Below are 15,443 nucleotides of genomic sequence, written 5' to 3' on the forward strand. Positions count from 1 at the left end.
ACTTAGCATTTCTTGCAAAGAAAAAGAAAGCCCCTCAAACTATTCCGACCATCAAGGAAAGTACAGGTACCCTGACTCATGATCATAAAAAGATCAATGCGACCTTTAAAGAATTTTATTCTGAACTATATAGATCGCAGGATTGTGAAAATAGGATTAGGAGGATGCAATCATTTTTTAAGAAATTTGACCTTCCCGGGCCTGACTCCGGAATAGGTGTCGGCCCTAAATACCCCTTTAACAGTCCAAGAAATACTTGAGGCAATTAGGCAACTTCAGAGCGGAAAAGCACCGGGCCCGGATGGTTTTCAAGCTGAATTCTATAAAGAATTTACAGGAATATTGGTTGACCCACTTATGGATATGTATAATTTTGCGCATAGTCAGGTCTGTCTCCCTCCCACGCTGAAAGAAGCAAATATTTCTCTTATCCTCAAAAAAGGAAAAGACCCAGAAGATTGTGCATCTTACAGACCAATATCCTTACTAAATGTAGACTTTAAAATTCTCTCAAAAATGTTAGCACTAAGACTAGAAAGGGTACTGCCATATATTATAAAGGAGGACCAGACGGGATTTATTAAGGGCCGCAGATCATCCAATAATATCAGAAGGGTCTTGAATATGATCCAAGCCTGTCATCAGGGAAAGATACCAGGAGTAGTAATTTCATTGGATGCGGAAAAGGCATTTGATAGGGTTGAATGGTCATATTTATTTTACACATTGGAAAGGTTTGGCGTTGGACAGGTGTTTACCAAATGGGTTTCAACATTGTATAATGACCCCAAAGCAGCTGTTATTACTAATGGGTTAAGATCGGATGGCTTCAGTGTGGGTAGGGGCTGCCGTCAAGGATGTCCTCTCTCACCATTGTTGTTTACACTGATAATCGAACCATTAGCAGAAGCCATCCGGACTGATCCTAATATAACGGCCCCGAGGATTGGTACAGGTAAACACAAAATTACCCTCTATGCAGATGACGTTCTCTTATTCCTCAGTAATCCTTTAATGTCAGTGCCTCGTCTAATTCAAGTTATTAATACATTTAGTGCATTCTCAGGCTATAAAATTAATTTTTCAAAATCGGAAGCCATGCCAATGGGCGGTCTGGCTATGATACCCCACTTAATGGACGGATCCCCTTTTCCCTTCCGTTGGTCCCTGGAGGGCTTCTTATATTTAGGTATTTTTATCACGCCAGTATTTGATCAGCTGTATAGGGCTAATTTTGTACAATTAATGGAAAGGATAAGGTAGGACCTCCAGCGATGGAGAGACCTTCCGATTTCCTGGCTAGGGAGAATAGCATTAATTAAAATGAATGTTCTGCCCCGTCTCTTATATCCTATGAGAATGCTCCCGCTGATGCTGCCAAGGCTAGCCCTACGTAAATTATATGGCTGGTTGGGCTCCTTTATTTGGAACCATAGACGGCCCCTTATTAAGCTGAAGAAGCTACAGCTTCCACAGGCAAGGGGAGGACTGGACTTCCCAGACTTTAGGAAATATCAGTTAAGCTCCCTACTAAGTTACATAGCTGATTGGGTTTCATCTGATCCACAATCAATTTGGCTGGATATCGAAGCCTCCCAAGTAAAATACCCACTTATTAACCTTTTATTTTCAGATAAGAGGAAAATCATTACAGACCACTGTAAAAATCCCATAATATTAAACACAATTAAGGCCTGGAATATAATGCGGCAAAATGAGGGTAACTCACATAAAACATCCCCCCATGCACCAATAGTAGGCGCATGGGGATTCCAACCGGGGATTACAGATGCCACCTTTAAACTCTGGAGATCCAGGGGCATCTCATGCTTAGGGGACCTATTTAAAGATGGGATCCTGATGTCCTTTGAGCAGCTGCGTCTGAAATTCGGAATACCTAATGGGGATCTCTTTCGATACTTCCAAGTTCGAGATTATATACAGAGGAAGACTACATTAATAGACAGTCTTTATAAATCAGACAGAGAACGTAATGTCTTACGACCAGCGGGGGCATCCTCCGTTAGTACTATATACCATCTGCTACATGATGGAGTCTCAGGAGACATGGATGACCTGCTTAAAACATGGGAGCAGGACTTGGGGCTAGAAATCTCCGAGGATATGTGGAATGACATTTGGGAAAATGCTAGAAGAATTGCTATCTGTAACAGAACTCAGGCTATCCAACTAAAGATACTTCATAGGGCCCATATAGCTCCGGCTCGACTGGCAAAATTTAAGGCAGGAGCATCTCCAATGTGTCCTAAATGCAAAATAGAGGTGGGTACTCTTGTACATTGTTTGTGGACTTGTCAGAAAATCCGCAGATACTGGACTAAAATGGCAAATACCCTGACAGAAATTTTAGGAACGGAAATTAGGGTGGACCCTGTATCTCTCCTTTTGGGCTTTTCGAACCTCTCATCTCTGGATATGCATGGGAAGAGACTATTTTCTATTCTCTCTTTCTGTGCAAGGAAAAATATTTTGGTGAACTGGGTGGCTGAGGGCCCCCCTGGACTTTCAAATTGGCACAGATTAATTATGGAATATCTCCCCCTTGACTTCCTCACAAATATGGTGCACCGAAAGACTGAATTATTTTATAAAATATGGCAGCCCTTTTTGAATTATATAAATGCAGATATTTCGGCTATCCTAACAAGGGCTTTTATTTAGTGAAGATTTCAGACCGGGCTGCTCCGGGGCCCCTTGGGAGAGGAATCCTGCGCGAAGATGGGTTTTATTATATTTGATGTTTATACATTCCGAGCATGTAAGAGACTTAGGTATACACTCTGGTTAGTTATAGGTTAGATTAGTAGAAAGTTGAGTTTTTTTTTCTTTCTTTTTTCGTTTCTTTTTTTTTCTTTTTTTGTTTTCTTTCTTTTTTCTTTGTTAAATTATGACTATTGTATATATGATTTAATTGTACATCAATGTTTGTATTTGAGAGTTTTGTTTATTTTTGTAAATTTGCAAAAATGTTAAATTTCAATAAAAATACCTACAAAAAAAAAGAATTTAAAGAGTTAGTTATTGTGATTATCATTAGTCTTCCTTCAAATTCCATTCCAACACATATCATCTTTTAGTCCTGCATTAAGTAACTTTTCATTCTTGGCAATTGCAATCTTCATCTCAATTCCAGACTTGGTTTCTCCAACATTGTGTTGTGCATCATCCTTTCCTCCATGCTCTGAAAATTTAGTCTTTCAATATTTATTACCCAGAGCCTTGCTCACTCACATCTCTTGTCCTCAATGACCTACATTAATTCTCAGATCCCAAGCACCTTACCATTTAAAAACAAATCATTCACATATTTATAGTTATGTTGCACTTGTTCTGAATCTTTGTCCCTGTCAATATTCGTCTGGCAATTTCTAAATTTCCCTGTGTTTGTTTTGGTAAACCTTCTCTTTCTTCCTGAAGCTTCATAGTCTTGGATGTCTATTACACTCTGATAAAGGGCTTATGCCCGAAATGTCGACTCTCCTGCTCCTCGGATGCTGCCTGACCGGCTGTGCTTTTCTAGCACCACACTCTCCAACTCTGTCTATTACACATGTTGATTCCTGTTTGGGTCAAAACTTTATTGACATCTAACTCCATATTGTGTTTTATAAATTTTAATTTCTGTCCATTAAAATTATCTCAGTAGTTTAATTTGAAGTGTTCTAGACAAATTTTCCAAAACATTCATTATACTTCTATAAAGTGCACTCTTAACCACCTCTTCCTTAACTAAGAATGAATATACGTTTGAGTTATTGATCGTAACTTCTGAAGTTATATGTTACTGTGCTCTGCAACGATTCTGGAGTTTAAATTATGAATTAATATTTATGAATAGGGTGAGCGGATAGATGATTTATTATTTATGATCACAGTCTACACATAACAATGCATTATATTACATCTTCTGCAGAACTAAGGGCAAGACAACCAAAACTTTTCATTCTAAAATACATATTGTTTACAAGACTACTATGCAAATACCCCTTTATATCTACTCTTAAATCATTAATTCCATTATTTAACTTGAGTGAGTTGAGACGAATGGAAATAAATTGATTAGGTTTGGTTTAATGAACTTTTTTGATCATAAGTATAATGTTAATTTGCCCCAACCAAGTGAAATGTCTTCAGTGTTCAATAGATCTCTTGGTATTGGCAATATCCACAATTCATTCTTTAGTGCTGCAGGACAATGATCACGATTATTTTGGTTTGAGCCCTTGTATGTCAAAGTTAAAAGTACAATTTGGATTGTTAAGGTTTGTTCTATATTCCAAGGAACTAAAAATACATAATAGGAACAAAAGTAAATTATTTGGCCCCTCTAGCTTGCTCTGCCATTTTAATAATGTCATAGCTGATCTGTTTTCCTCTTTAACCATTTAATAGACACTTTCATTGGCACTGTTAGCATCTTTTTAAGTTCTTGAAACTTCTCAAATTACCCTTTTGCCCCTACAGTAATGAAATGATCTGAAAGTAAAATATTGCAGAAGCCAAAAATCTGAAATGAGTCTGAAAACCTAGAAAATACTCAGGTCAGGCAACATCTGTGAGAGAGGGAAACAGAATTAATGTTTTCAAACCGGTTATCTTTCATGATTGTTTCTTTCTCCATAAGCATGGCAGACCAGAGTACTTATCACACTTTCTCTTTTAAATTGTATTACATGAAATAGTTTGATTTTTAATGATTTGTTAATTACTGCATCCTAAGAACATCATCAGAAAACAGATCAGGTCCAATGTATGTTAATGACATTAATTCTACCACACCACCATCTCCCTCAAAATTTCCATTGCCCTTATTTTTCATTAGATCAACAGATATTTCCACAAATATTGTCTTTGACGCCTGCCACAAACTCAAATTCCTAGCCATTGACTCCACCCATCTCCCTAACAACTATCTGAGGATGACTTGGGCTGTTCACAATCTTAAAAGCTATGTAGTGTTGTATTATTTTAAAATAGCAGTATTCACTTAAAGCTGTTCACTTTAATCACTAGACATAACTGTAGAAAGCAAAACTAAAGCATACGGTTAGTTGCTTTAATGAAAGCAACCATAGTTGTATCCTGGTTTGTCTGTCGCTGTTTTAGGTCTCAAGAACTTCACACTTCTCAAAAGAACCTCAATGTCTCTGAATCAAATAGGACTATCTAAAATTCCCACCATCATTAAGATTTTCTCTTTCCAGTTCTACAACATTGTGCACCTACCTTAGCTTACCTGCTAGTGTCTTTGTATTTGATATATCCAGACCTGACTAGTTTATTATATTGGGCAACCCCCAACTTCCATATCAGAAACTTGAACTGATCCAAAATGCTGCTGCCCATATTCTAAATTGCACCAAATTCCACTCACTCAACCTGTGCTCACTGGGCTGGTTTATAATCTGACAATGCTTGAATTTTAAAATGTGTTTTATTCCAAACAACTTCCCAGCCTAACCCCATTGCAACATCAACTTCCTGCAGTCATGTGACTCCAGACCCATGGCAATGTGGCTCACTCTTAACTTCCCTTTGCACAATAAGGAATGGGCAATAAGTGCTGGCCTAGACAGTGGTGCGTACATACCGTGAATGAAGTTTTAATATGTCCTATAATCGTCCAACAGTGGCCTGTTGCATCATCCCAATTATCTTCAATCCATTAATGGTAGTCACCACTTAGGTTATTTAGATCCTAAATTCTGGATTTCTTGCTCTAAACCTGTCTCGCCACCTCTCTTTCTACCTTTAAGATGCCCCTCAAAAGCTAGCTCTTTAATCAAACTTTGGTCAGCTGTTCTAACATCACTGTGATTCAACATCAAATTTTCTTGAATAAAGTTTATGCCCGAAACGTCGAATTTCCTGTTCCTTAGATGCTGCCTGAAATGCTGCACTTTTCCAGCAACACATTTTCAGCTCTGATCTCCAGCATCTGCAGACCTCACTTTCTCTTTAATGTTTCAGTGATGCAGGCTTGTTGCTGCTCTATTTGTTAATCCATTTAGGATCATACTTGTTTTGCACACACTTACTAAACTCAAGTTTCTACTTACTCTGCATGCTAAACAATTCTAATAGGATTTACCTGAGAAAAACAGCTCCCACCACCATTGAGAATAATTAGCAGTGGGCTTCATGACAATGTGCACTTTTGTCATACCTCCTGGTTGGATTGTTTGAGAGGGCTCGTTCCGAGTTTGTCCTTTTTAGATGGAATCCGCACCTAGGGGCGAATGGAAAAAATGCAAGACTTAATGCAGCAAAAGGAACCAATTGTAAATACACCAGAAAATTCCATAATTTAGAATGCAGATACAGCCAAAGATCAACAAACTTCTGTTACATTTATAAATGGAAACTTTCAAACAAGTTCATTGGTTTGCAACCATCAGGAAAATGTCATTGTCCAATATTACTTTGGTCCAAATTCACTGTCCTCCCAAGTTTCCTGGAACCGCTCAAATTAATTAATTGCAGTATTTCATCTTAATGCCTTTTGCTTCTGTATAGTGTTTAGATGATGGGGAACTAAGCACACAGAAAAAAAATCAATGTCAAACAATCACATAACAGATTCTAACCATTTATTTAACTTCCAGTGTATTTCCTGCCTGAAACAAAAGTCTACATTATACACTTAACCAAGGTCGAGGTGCTGGTATTGGACTGGGTGGACAAAGTTAAAAATCACACAACACCCGGTTATAGTGCAAAAGGTTTATTCGGAAGTACTAGCTTTCAAAGCTCCTTCGTCAGGTAGCTAAACTTAACCAAGGAATACATGTGGATTATGCTAGTTTATCATCTAGTGCTGTCAGCCAAATGGAACTAGGGCAAAGATGATGATTATGTTAATTAAGAGATAATTTGGTGAGTACTTAACTGGGTGTATACACAGGGGAACAAGTAATCACTGTTACTGGAGTTGTATCATCAGTGAGTAGGAATAAAATTCTGACTGAAAAAGTATCATTTTTTCAAACCACATTTAACGTCTTGTATCCAACATGCCATATATGCACAGAGCAACAGCTGACATGAGGGAAGCAACTTCGGGCAGCGGCTGGCACATGGAGCGAATCCAGGACAGAGGTCAACAGGGGTGGAGAAAGTAGTCCTGGGCAGTGGCCGGCACATGGAGCGAACCCTAAAATGGAGGCTGACGCAGGCAAAGCAGTCCTCGATCTTACCTTGGAGCAGGTGAGGGTTAGTACTGAACAGACTGTAGGCTTGAAGCGGGGCCGGTTGTTGGACTGGGGTCTGGTGCAAGCAGTCAGACCATGTAGGGAAGCCCCTGCACTGAGATGCTGTAATATAATGTTTATTTGAATTGTTTTTATTTGACTGGAATGTCAATCCTTTAACTATGCATTATTTTTAACTTATTCTTTCAACATAATAATGTAAAAGTAATGCAACTACTTTTCTCTTTATTCCTCTTTTGTGTCTAAGATTTGTACCTAGGCGCTTGTCTCTTAAAATGGTGCCATAAGGGGAGACATCGTAAATGTTTTCACTGTACTCCTGTACTTGAGTACATATGACAATAAAAGGATATTCTATTCTATATTTGATTATATTGTTTGAGTATCTTAGAATAAAACTGAAGAGAAGAGAAATCCTCAACGCCATGCTGGAAAATGACAAGAAATTTAAATCTCTGATGAGAAGCCAAGCATTATGGAATCACCAAATCACAGGTTTAATTTCATCAAGTTAGTTAGTGGCTAGTGTGTAATATCTAAAAGACTGCAGAGGGCAGGAGTTCAACCCCAAGTTTTAAAACTGTCAAAGAAAAGAAACAAAGGCAGTTAGAGATGCTGCATTTGAGACTGAGGTAAATTTGTAAAGGCATTTCTATTTGGGTTACTACGCAAGCGTTCCCATGTTCCACAGTTCTGTCCATTCATACCTGAATAACCACTCCCATGACAGGCAGGCTGAGTGTTTTTCCAGGGACTGGAGCTGGCCATTGGTCTACCTCATTACAAACTGCAAAAACAAAGTTTACTGTATTCAGAATTCAACATTTTCTCCAATAAAACTTTTCCAGAATTGTACCCCCTCTCAAGTCTTTAACGAGAAATGCCCCTTAGGGATGAGGAACCATATGATCAAATTCTTCATCAAGATAGAGTGTGACATAGTTGATTCTGAGACTAAGGTCCTGAATTCAAATAGAGGAAACTACAATGGTATAAACGTTAGAGAACATTATTTCAAGGGATGACGATAGAAAGGCAATGTCAGACATTCAAAGAATGAATGGGTGAACTGCAACAACTATTCATTCCTGCACAGTGCAGAAGTAAATCAAGGAAGTTGGCCAAACCGTGGAATACAAGAGAAATTAGAGATAGTATGAGATCCAAGCAGCATGCATACAAATTGGCCAGAGGGAGAGAAAAAAAACACATTTGCAGATTGACAGCAGTTTAGAATTCAAAACAAAAGAGGACAAAGCATTTGATTAAGACAGAGAAAATAGAGTAAGCTTCTGGGAAATATGCAAACCGATTGTAAAGGCTTATATCAGGATGTGAAGAGAAAAAGATTAGTGAAAACAGATGTAGGTTCCTTACTGTCAGAAACAGGGGAACTTATAATGAGGAATAAAGAAATGTTTGAACAACTAAACATACTCATTGCTTCTATCTTCACAAAGGAGGACATAAATAACACATGCAAACAAAAAATCATGAGTGGCATAGATAGGACAAATAGCAAAAGGTCTTTTCCCTAGGGTAGGGGAATTCAAAACAAGAGAGTTTAGGTTTAAGAAAGAGGGGAAAGCTTGTAAAAGGGACCTGTAGGGCAATTTTTTTCACATAGATGGTGGTATGTATATGGAATGAACTGCCCAAGGAAGTGGGAGCAGATAGTTTACATTTAAAAGACATTTGGACTGGTACATGAATAAGAAAGATTTAGATAGATATGAACCGAATTCAGGCAAATGGGATTAATTTAATTTGGGAAACCTAGTTGGCATGAATGAGTTGGACTGAGGGGTCTATCTTTGCTATATGATTCTATGACTCTAATGTTGGGGAACATGTTTAGTAAGAGGAAGGAATTGAAGGAATAAGTATTAGTAGGGAAATGTGTTGGGGAAATTGATGGGATCAAAAGCCGATAATTCTCCAGGGCTTGATAATCTACAATCCATTGAAGTTAAGGAAGTGATCCTGGAAATAGTAGATATTTTGCTGGTGATCTTGCAAGATTCTATAGACTCTGAAATGGTTCCAACAAATTGGAGGGCAGTTAGTATATAATCCATCTATTCCAAAAGGGGGAGAGAGCGAGAGAGAGCAAGAGCAAGAGCGAGAGAGAGAGCGAGCGAGAAAACAGGGAATTCTTTACAAACCAAATCAGCCCGATATTGGTGATGAGGACAATGTCAGTCCATCATAAAAGCTATAATAGCAGAGCACTTGGAAAACAGTGGATACAGTCAGCATGGATTTACAAAAGAGAAATCATGCTTGACAAATCTACTGCAATTCTTTAAGGATGTAACTAGTAGTGTTGATGTGGGGAGCCAATGGATGCAGATTGCTTAAATTTACAGAAAGTTTTTGACAAAGAGGCACATAAGAGTTTGGCATGTAAAACTAATGTTCTTGGGACTGGGGTTAGTATATTGAGATGGATCAAGGACTGGGTGACAGACAGGAAGCGAACAGTAGGAATAAACGAGTCTTATTCCAAATGGAAGCCAGAGCCGAGTAGAACACCACAGGGATACTGCTAGCACGCAGCTACTCACAATACATATTCATGATTTAGATATGTGAGTTAAAGGTAATTTCTCAAAATCTGTAGATGACACAAAACTGGGTGGGAGGATGAACTGTGAGGAGGATACAGCAATGCTTCAGTGTGATTTGGGCAAGCTGACCAAGTGGGCAAATGCATGGTTGATGTAATGCAATTTGGATAAATGCATGGTTATCTACTTTGGTAGCAAAAATAGGAATGCAGACTATCTGAATAGCTATAGATGGAGAGTGGTCATGGTGGGTGGGGGGAGAGGGAAGGAATGTGTAGCAAGATGTGAGTGTCGTCATATACCCGATGAAGGTATACTTGCAGGTGCACTAGGCAGTGAAGTAGGCCTACATAGTAAGAGGATTAGAGTACAGGAATTGGAATGTCTTGATGCAATTATAAAGGGCCTTAGTGACTTCCCACCTGGAATAGTGCATGTAGGTTTGGTTCCTTATCTAAAGAAGGATGATCTTGCTATTAGTAGAAGTGCAGTTGAATGTTACCAGAGCTATTCATGGGAGTGCAAACAAGGAGAGGTTGAATTGTTTAAGATTATATTTGCAGAGTTCAGACAAATGAAGGGATCTCATAGAAGGACTAGGTAGGTAGATGCAGGGAGGATTTTCCCGAAGGCAGGGGAATCCAGAGCAAGGGCTCACCATTTAGGGATAAGGAAGAAACTTTTTTGGACAGCGACGAGGAGAAGTTTCTTCACACAGAGAGGTGAGCCTGTGGAATTTACTACCACAGAAAGCAATCGTTGCTTGACTTTAAGTAATAGTTGGATAAAGAACTTGGGGCTGAAGGGATCAAAGGATGTGGGGGAAAAGCTGGTATAGGCTTATAAGTTGAATGATCAGCCATGATCACAACGACTGGTGGAGTGGCTCAAAGGGGCGAAATGGCTTTCTCCTGCTCCTATTTTCCATGACCTATGTTAACTTTCAAAAGGGAATTCTATAAATGTCTGAAAGGGTAACATTTACATGGTTATGAAGAAAGGACAGGTGAATCTGATAAACTGAATACCTCTTTCAAAGATGAGGTATGGACATAATGGGGAAAATGGAGTCCTTTTCTGCTGCAGAGTTTCAGGATTTTAGACTCTTCCCTTACTACACTCCCATCTCATCTACAAACACAGATCCCTATGGTGTGGAAGCTGACCATTTGGCTGATCAAGTTCACTTTGACCCTCCAAAAGGCATCACACCCAGACCCAACCCTTAATCTATCCCTGTAACCCAGCATTTCTTATGGCTAATCCACCGAACCTGTACATCGCTGGACACTATGGGCAATCCACCTAACCTGCCTATCTTTGAACTGTGGGGGAAAACCAGAGCATCCAAAAGAAACCCACATTGACATAGAGAACTTGCAAATTCCACACAGACAGATAGCCACCCAAGGCCCAATCGAACTTGGGTCGCTGGCACTGTGAGGTAACAATGTTAACCACTGAGTCATCATATTGCCCACTAGGTAGAAACCTATTAAAGCCTATCGAGAAAGCTTTAGATATGCTTGCATAAACTTTTCAAAATTATTGCATTCAAGTTAAAAGTGGAAAACCCAATGACACTGCAGAAAAATTTATTTCCCCCCTGCGCTGAAAAAGCTGCTGGTGAGGCAATCTAAAATGAATTGCAATCAAGAGATTAGCAAAATAAATCCTGCTGCATGGCACTATTCTGGGGTACAGAATGTGACCAAGGTAAGGAAGCAGCAGGAAGACCTAGTTGTGTTAAGCAGAATCTTGGTACCAGTATTGGTAAGAGCTTTCGAGTATCCATTAACAAAGGAAACTCTTTGAAGCAGAGTAGGAAAGGTGCAAAATCTCATTTCTGCTTACAAGAACAGGGCCAGCCAAATCAAAATGATACAAACTGCAATTTGCGCAAAAATGCTTTCAACTCAAAAATAGAGCCTACAGATATTAACTTGTTGTGTGTATTATGGTTAAGGGATTGCCTATAATTGAAGAGTTTTTGCCCGAAACATCGATTTTCCTGCTCCTTGGATGCTGCCTGATCTGCTGTGTTTTTCCAGCACCACACTCTTGACTACAATTGAGTAACAATCAAACTAACTTTCAGAGTGTTCTGGAGTTTCATTTCTACTGTCAGGTTAAATACTTTACAAATTGAACTATTGTTCTTACAAGTAGTTTGTCACTGCTCAGAATGGTGGCAAGACAGGATTTAAAGTAATTTAATCAGTGAAACTCTCATGCATCTACGCTTGCCTCCTGCCAAGGTCAACATATCCAAAGATTTGGTGCCCAGAAATGCCTAGCACTCCAAAGGCAGAATCTGTTTGATTAGATTAAGGAACAATAGAGAAACTACCACCTTACTGGGTGTATTTTATGGCACCACATAGCATTAAGCAGAGAAAGGAACACAAGCCAATTGCAAAATCTGAGAGACAGTGATAAATGCAAGACAAAAAAAAAGAAAGGAAGTGAAGATATTTAACTGCAGTGAATAGTTATAAAAGAAACTTTGTAACAAACACCATATTGCACTCTAAACTTTATACCAACATTTCTGCTAAATGAAATAAAAAGGAAATATCAAATTAATAAAATACTAGTCAATCTAACATTGATCTTCTACAAAACATTACCTTATATTGCTATGTGTCCATGTTAAGTCACAATATTCTTAGAGGACCATAGGGCTATTCTTAAGAGAGAGATGACTGGTGGAGATTTTAACCTGGGGGTTACAACACTTCAAGAGATGGCAAGAGGAGAAGGTGGGACCTTCATGGTAACTTCAGCTGGTGCAGGAATTGAACCCACACCCATTTAAGACAGAAATAAAGGAGGAATTGCTTTCCTCAGAGGCTAGTGAATCTATGGAATTCTTTCCTGCAAAGGCTATGGGGGCTGGGTCTTCAAGTTCAAGACTTGAATGGACATTTTTTTAATCAGTAAGGGAATCAAGGATTGTGGATAAAAGGCAGGAAAGTAGATTCGAGGATCACCACATCAGCCATGGTTGCATCGAATATGAAAGCAGATAGATGGGCTGAATAGCCTACTTCCACTCTTACACTTTCGAACTACTGTGGCTACAAGAGCTAATCAGAGACTGAGATCTCCTAGGTAAGTAATTGATCTTTGAATTACCCAATACCAGTCCATCATTTACAGGATACAAGTCAAAAGTACAATGGAATATTCGCCACCTTGATGGAGGATAAAGTAGCTTCATTTGTCCACACCTCTCCACCATCTTCAGCATTAACACCCTCTACCATCAAGGCAGAGTGGCAATGCATTCCAACTTTTAGATGCATGATTGCAACTTACCAAGCCCCCTTTTGACAACAGGTTCCAAACCCACAATTTACACCAACAAGAGCATGAGCAACAGATGAATGGGGCACCACCATCTGCAAGTTTCCTTCTGAACCACACACAATTCAGGTTTAGAATTATATTCCTATTATTTCATTTTAGCTTGATCAAGAAACAAGGAACTCCCGTTCTATCAGCACTGTAGATGAACTAGACCATAATGACATCAGTCAGAATCTTAACACTATCTTCTGCAAGGCAATTCACAATAAGCAAGAAAAGCTGGCATAACTGGTGACACTTCTATCCCATTAACAAATGCAAAAAGTGTTATACACCATACTACAACTAACTTGTAAAAGTTTCACATGACTTCCTCACTTTTGCACTGTATGGCCCTATTTACAATGGAAAGAATCCCATTTGCCTTCTTATTAGTCTTGCTTTGCATGATCACTTGCTTAGATTTGCGAACATTTACCCCCATGTCCTATTGCTCCTCCATTAAAACAGTATCATTTAGATTATTCAGCCTCTCTAAATTATCCCACCCAAAGTGCATTGATGAGCAGTTCATTGTTCAATAAGTGCCATTTGATAGCAGTGGCAATGACACCTCACATTATTTTGCTGACATTTGAGTGTGGACAGATTGGGCAGTAATTGACAGTGTTGCATTGGTCCATTTTTTGGGCAGGATATGTCCGGCCTATTTTCCACACAGAGGAACAAAGTCAGTGTTTTAGTTGTACCAGATGAACTTGGTTAGGGGAGTAGCTAATTCTGGAAACACAACCAGAATCAGTGTTGCCTTTTCTTTATCTAGTGGCTTCAGCCATTATTTTACGTCACTTAGAGTGAATCGAAAATACTGGGAAACAAAGGAAGTGCCTAGGTAGAAGATCAATGATGGAAAATAGTTACAAGTGCTTCAGCATTGTCTTTGGCACGGACATATTGGGTACCCTTGTCATTGAGGATAGAGAAAGTTGATTAATTTCCCACCATCATATGTAATTTTTAGGAGGAAGAAATGGAGATTGAACATGACCATTTTAGTTGCAAAGTTCCTTTGATCTGGCAATTGCATGATGTTTCTGAACACCACACTGAGAAAGATTTCAAGACCTTGGAAAAGGGTGCAGAGGAAGTTTAACTTGATGATGCTAGGGATCATGAATTTTGGATATGTGGATATTAAGAATGCCACAGAATTTTGATCGAGCCCCCTGGCAAGTAGATCAATAATTAAAGGCAACATATTTAAAATGTTAGCAAAAGAATGAGAACGCAAAGAATTTCTTTTCCCTCCCAATAAATTAAGATCTGGAATACGTTTCCTCAAAGTGTAGCAAGATCAAATTCCTTAGTGACTTTCAAAAGGCAAATAAATGGACATGTGATTAACAAGCTGTAATCTGCGATAGACAACTTTAATCAACATGTCATCAGACATGTCATGGCACACCTCTGGAGCAGCAGGTTCTTGAACCCAAGCAGGAAAAAAGCTGGCATGCAAGACTAAATTGGTCAGCTCTTACAAAGAGCCAACACAGGCATCGTTGACCAGTTGTTTAAGAACTGCAAGACTGAATCTATCCAAAGATGTGTAGGCTGGGGGAATGGCAATGAGAAATGCAGATAGGGTAGGGAGGTTGATCTGGGTGGGATGCTCTTTGGAGGGTCAGTGGGGACTTTATGGGCTGAGTGGACTGCTTCCATACTGTAGGGATTCTATGATTCAGTGTTAGAATTTTAAACTGAAATACTTACTTGAACAAGAACATGTTTATGCCTGAAAAGTTTCAAAATAGCAGTGTTTGTAAACGTTCAAGAACAGTGCATGCCTCTCACCCAGAGACTAAATTGCACAATTTCAGTGTGACAAAGCAAACAACTGAGACTTGGATTAGAGATACAAATGCAAGAATCTATAACATAGATGATATACATTTCAAGAATATAAAGCTGATCACAGGGAATTTGGATGAAATTCTGAAAGATAGTTCATAGAGTCACAGTCATAGAGAAGTACAGCATGAAAACAGACCCTTCAGTCCAACTTGTCCATGCCGATCAGATATCCCAACCCAATCTAGTCCCATCTGCCAGCACTCTACCCACATCCCTCCAAACCCTTCCTATTCATATGCCCATCCAGATGCCTTTTAAATGTTACAATTGTACTAGCCTCCACCACTTCCTCTGGCAGCTCACTCCACACATGCACCACCTGCGTGAAAAAGTTGCCCCTTAGGTCTCTTTTAAATCTTTCCCCTCTCACCCGAAACCTAGTTCATCTTTGACGAATAAAGTTGAACTTTTGATGAAG

General features: G+C 39.1%; 1 protein-coding gene across 1 annotated transcript in view; it reads right to left on the bottom strand.

Moving 5' to 3' along the window:
- The window catches only part of dennd6b (DENN/MADD domain containing 6B), a 113,872-nt gene that overhangs the window by 58,804 nt on the left and 39,625 nt on the right, over nucleotides 1-15,443 (bottom strand). Inside the window, exons 7-8 of the mRNA XM_060842549.1 lie at nucleotides 7,940-8,019; nucleotides 6,188-6,250 (exon numbers count right to left, since the gene is read on the bottom strand). Of these exons, the coding sequence (XP_060698532.1) occupies nucleotides 6,188-6,250; nucleotides 7,940-8,019 (143 nt within the window). The remainder of the gene's footprint in view (nucleotides 1-6,187; nucleotides 6,251-7,939; nucleotides 8,020-15,443) is intronic.

This window comes from Hemiscyllium ocellatum, chromosome 23, assembly GCF_020745735.1.
Source record: "Hemiscyllium ocellatum isolate sHemOce1 chromosome 23, sHemOce1.pat.X.cur, whole genome shotgun sequence".
Classification (NCBI taxonomy): Eukaryota; Metazoa; Chordata; class Chondrichthyes; order Orectolobiformes; family Hemiscylliidae; genus Hemiscyllium; species Hemiscyllium ocellatum.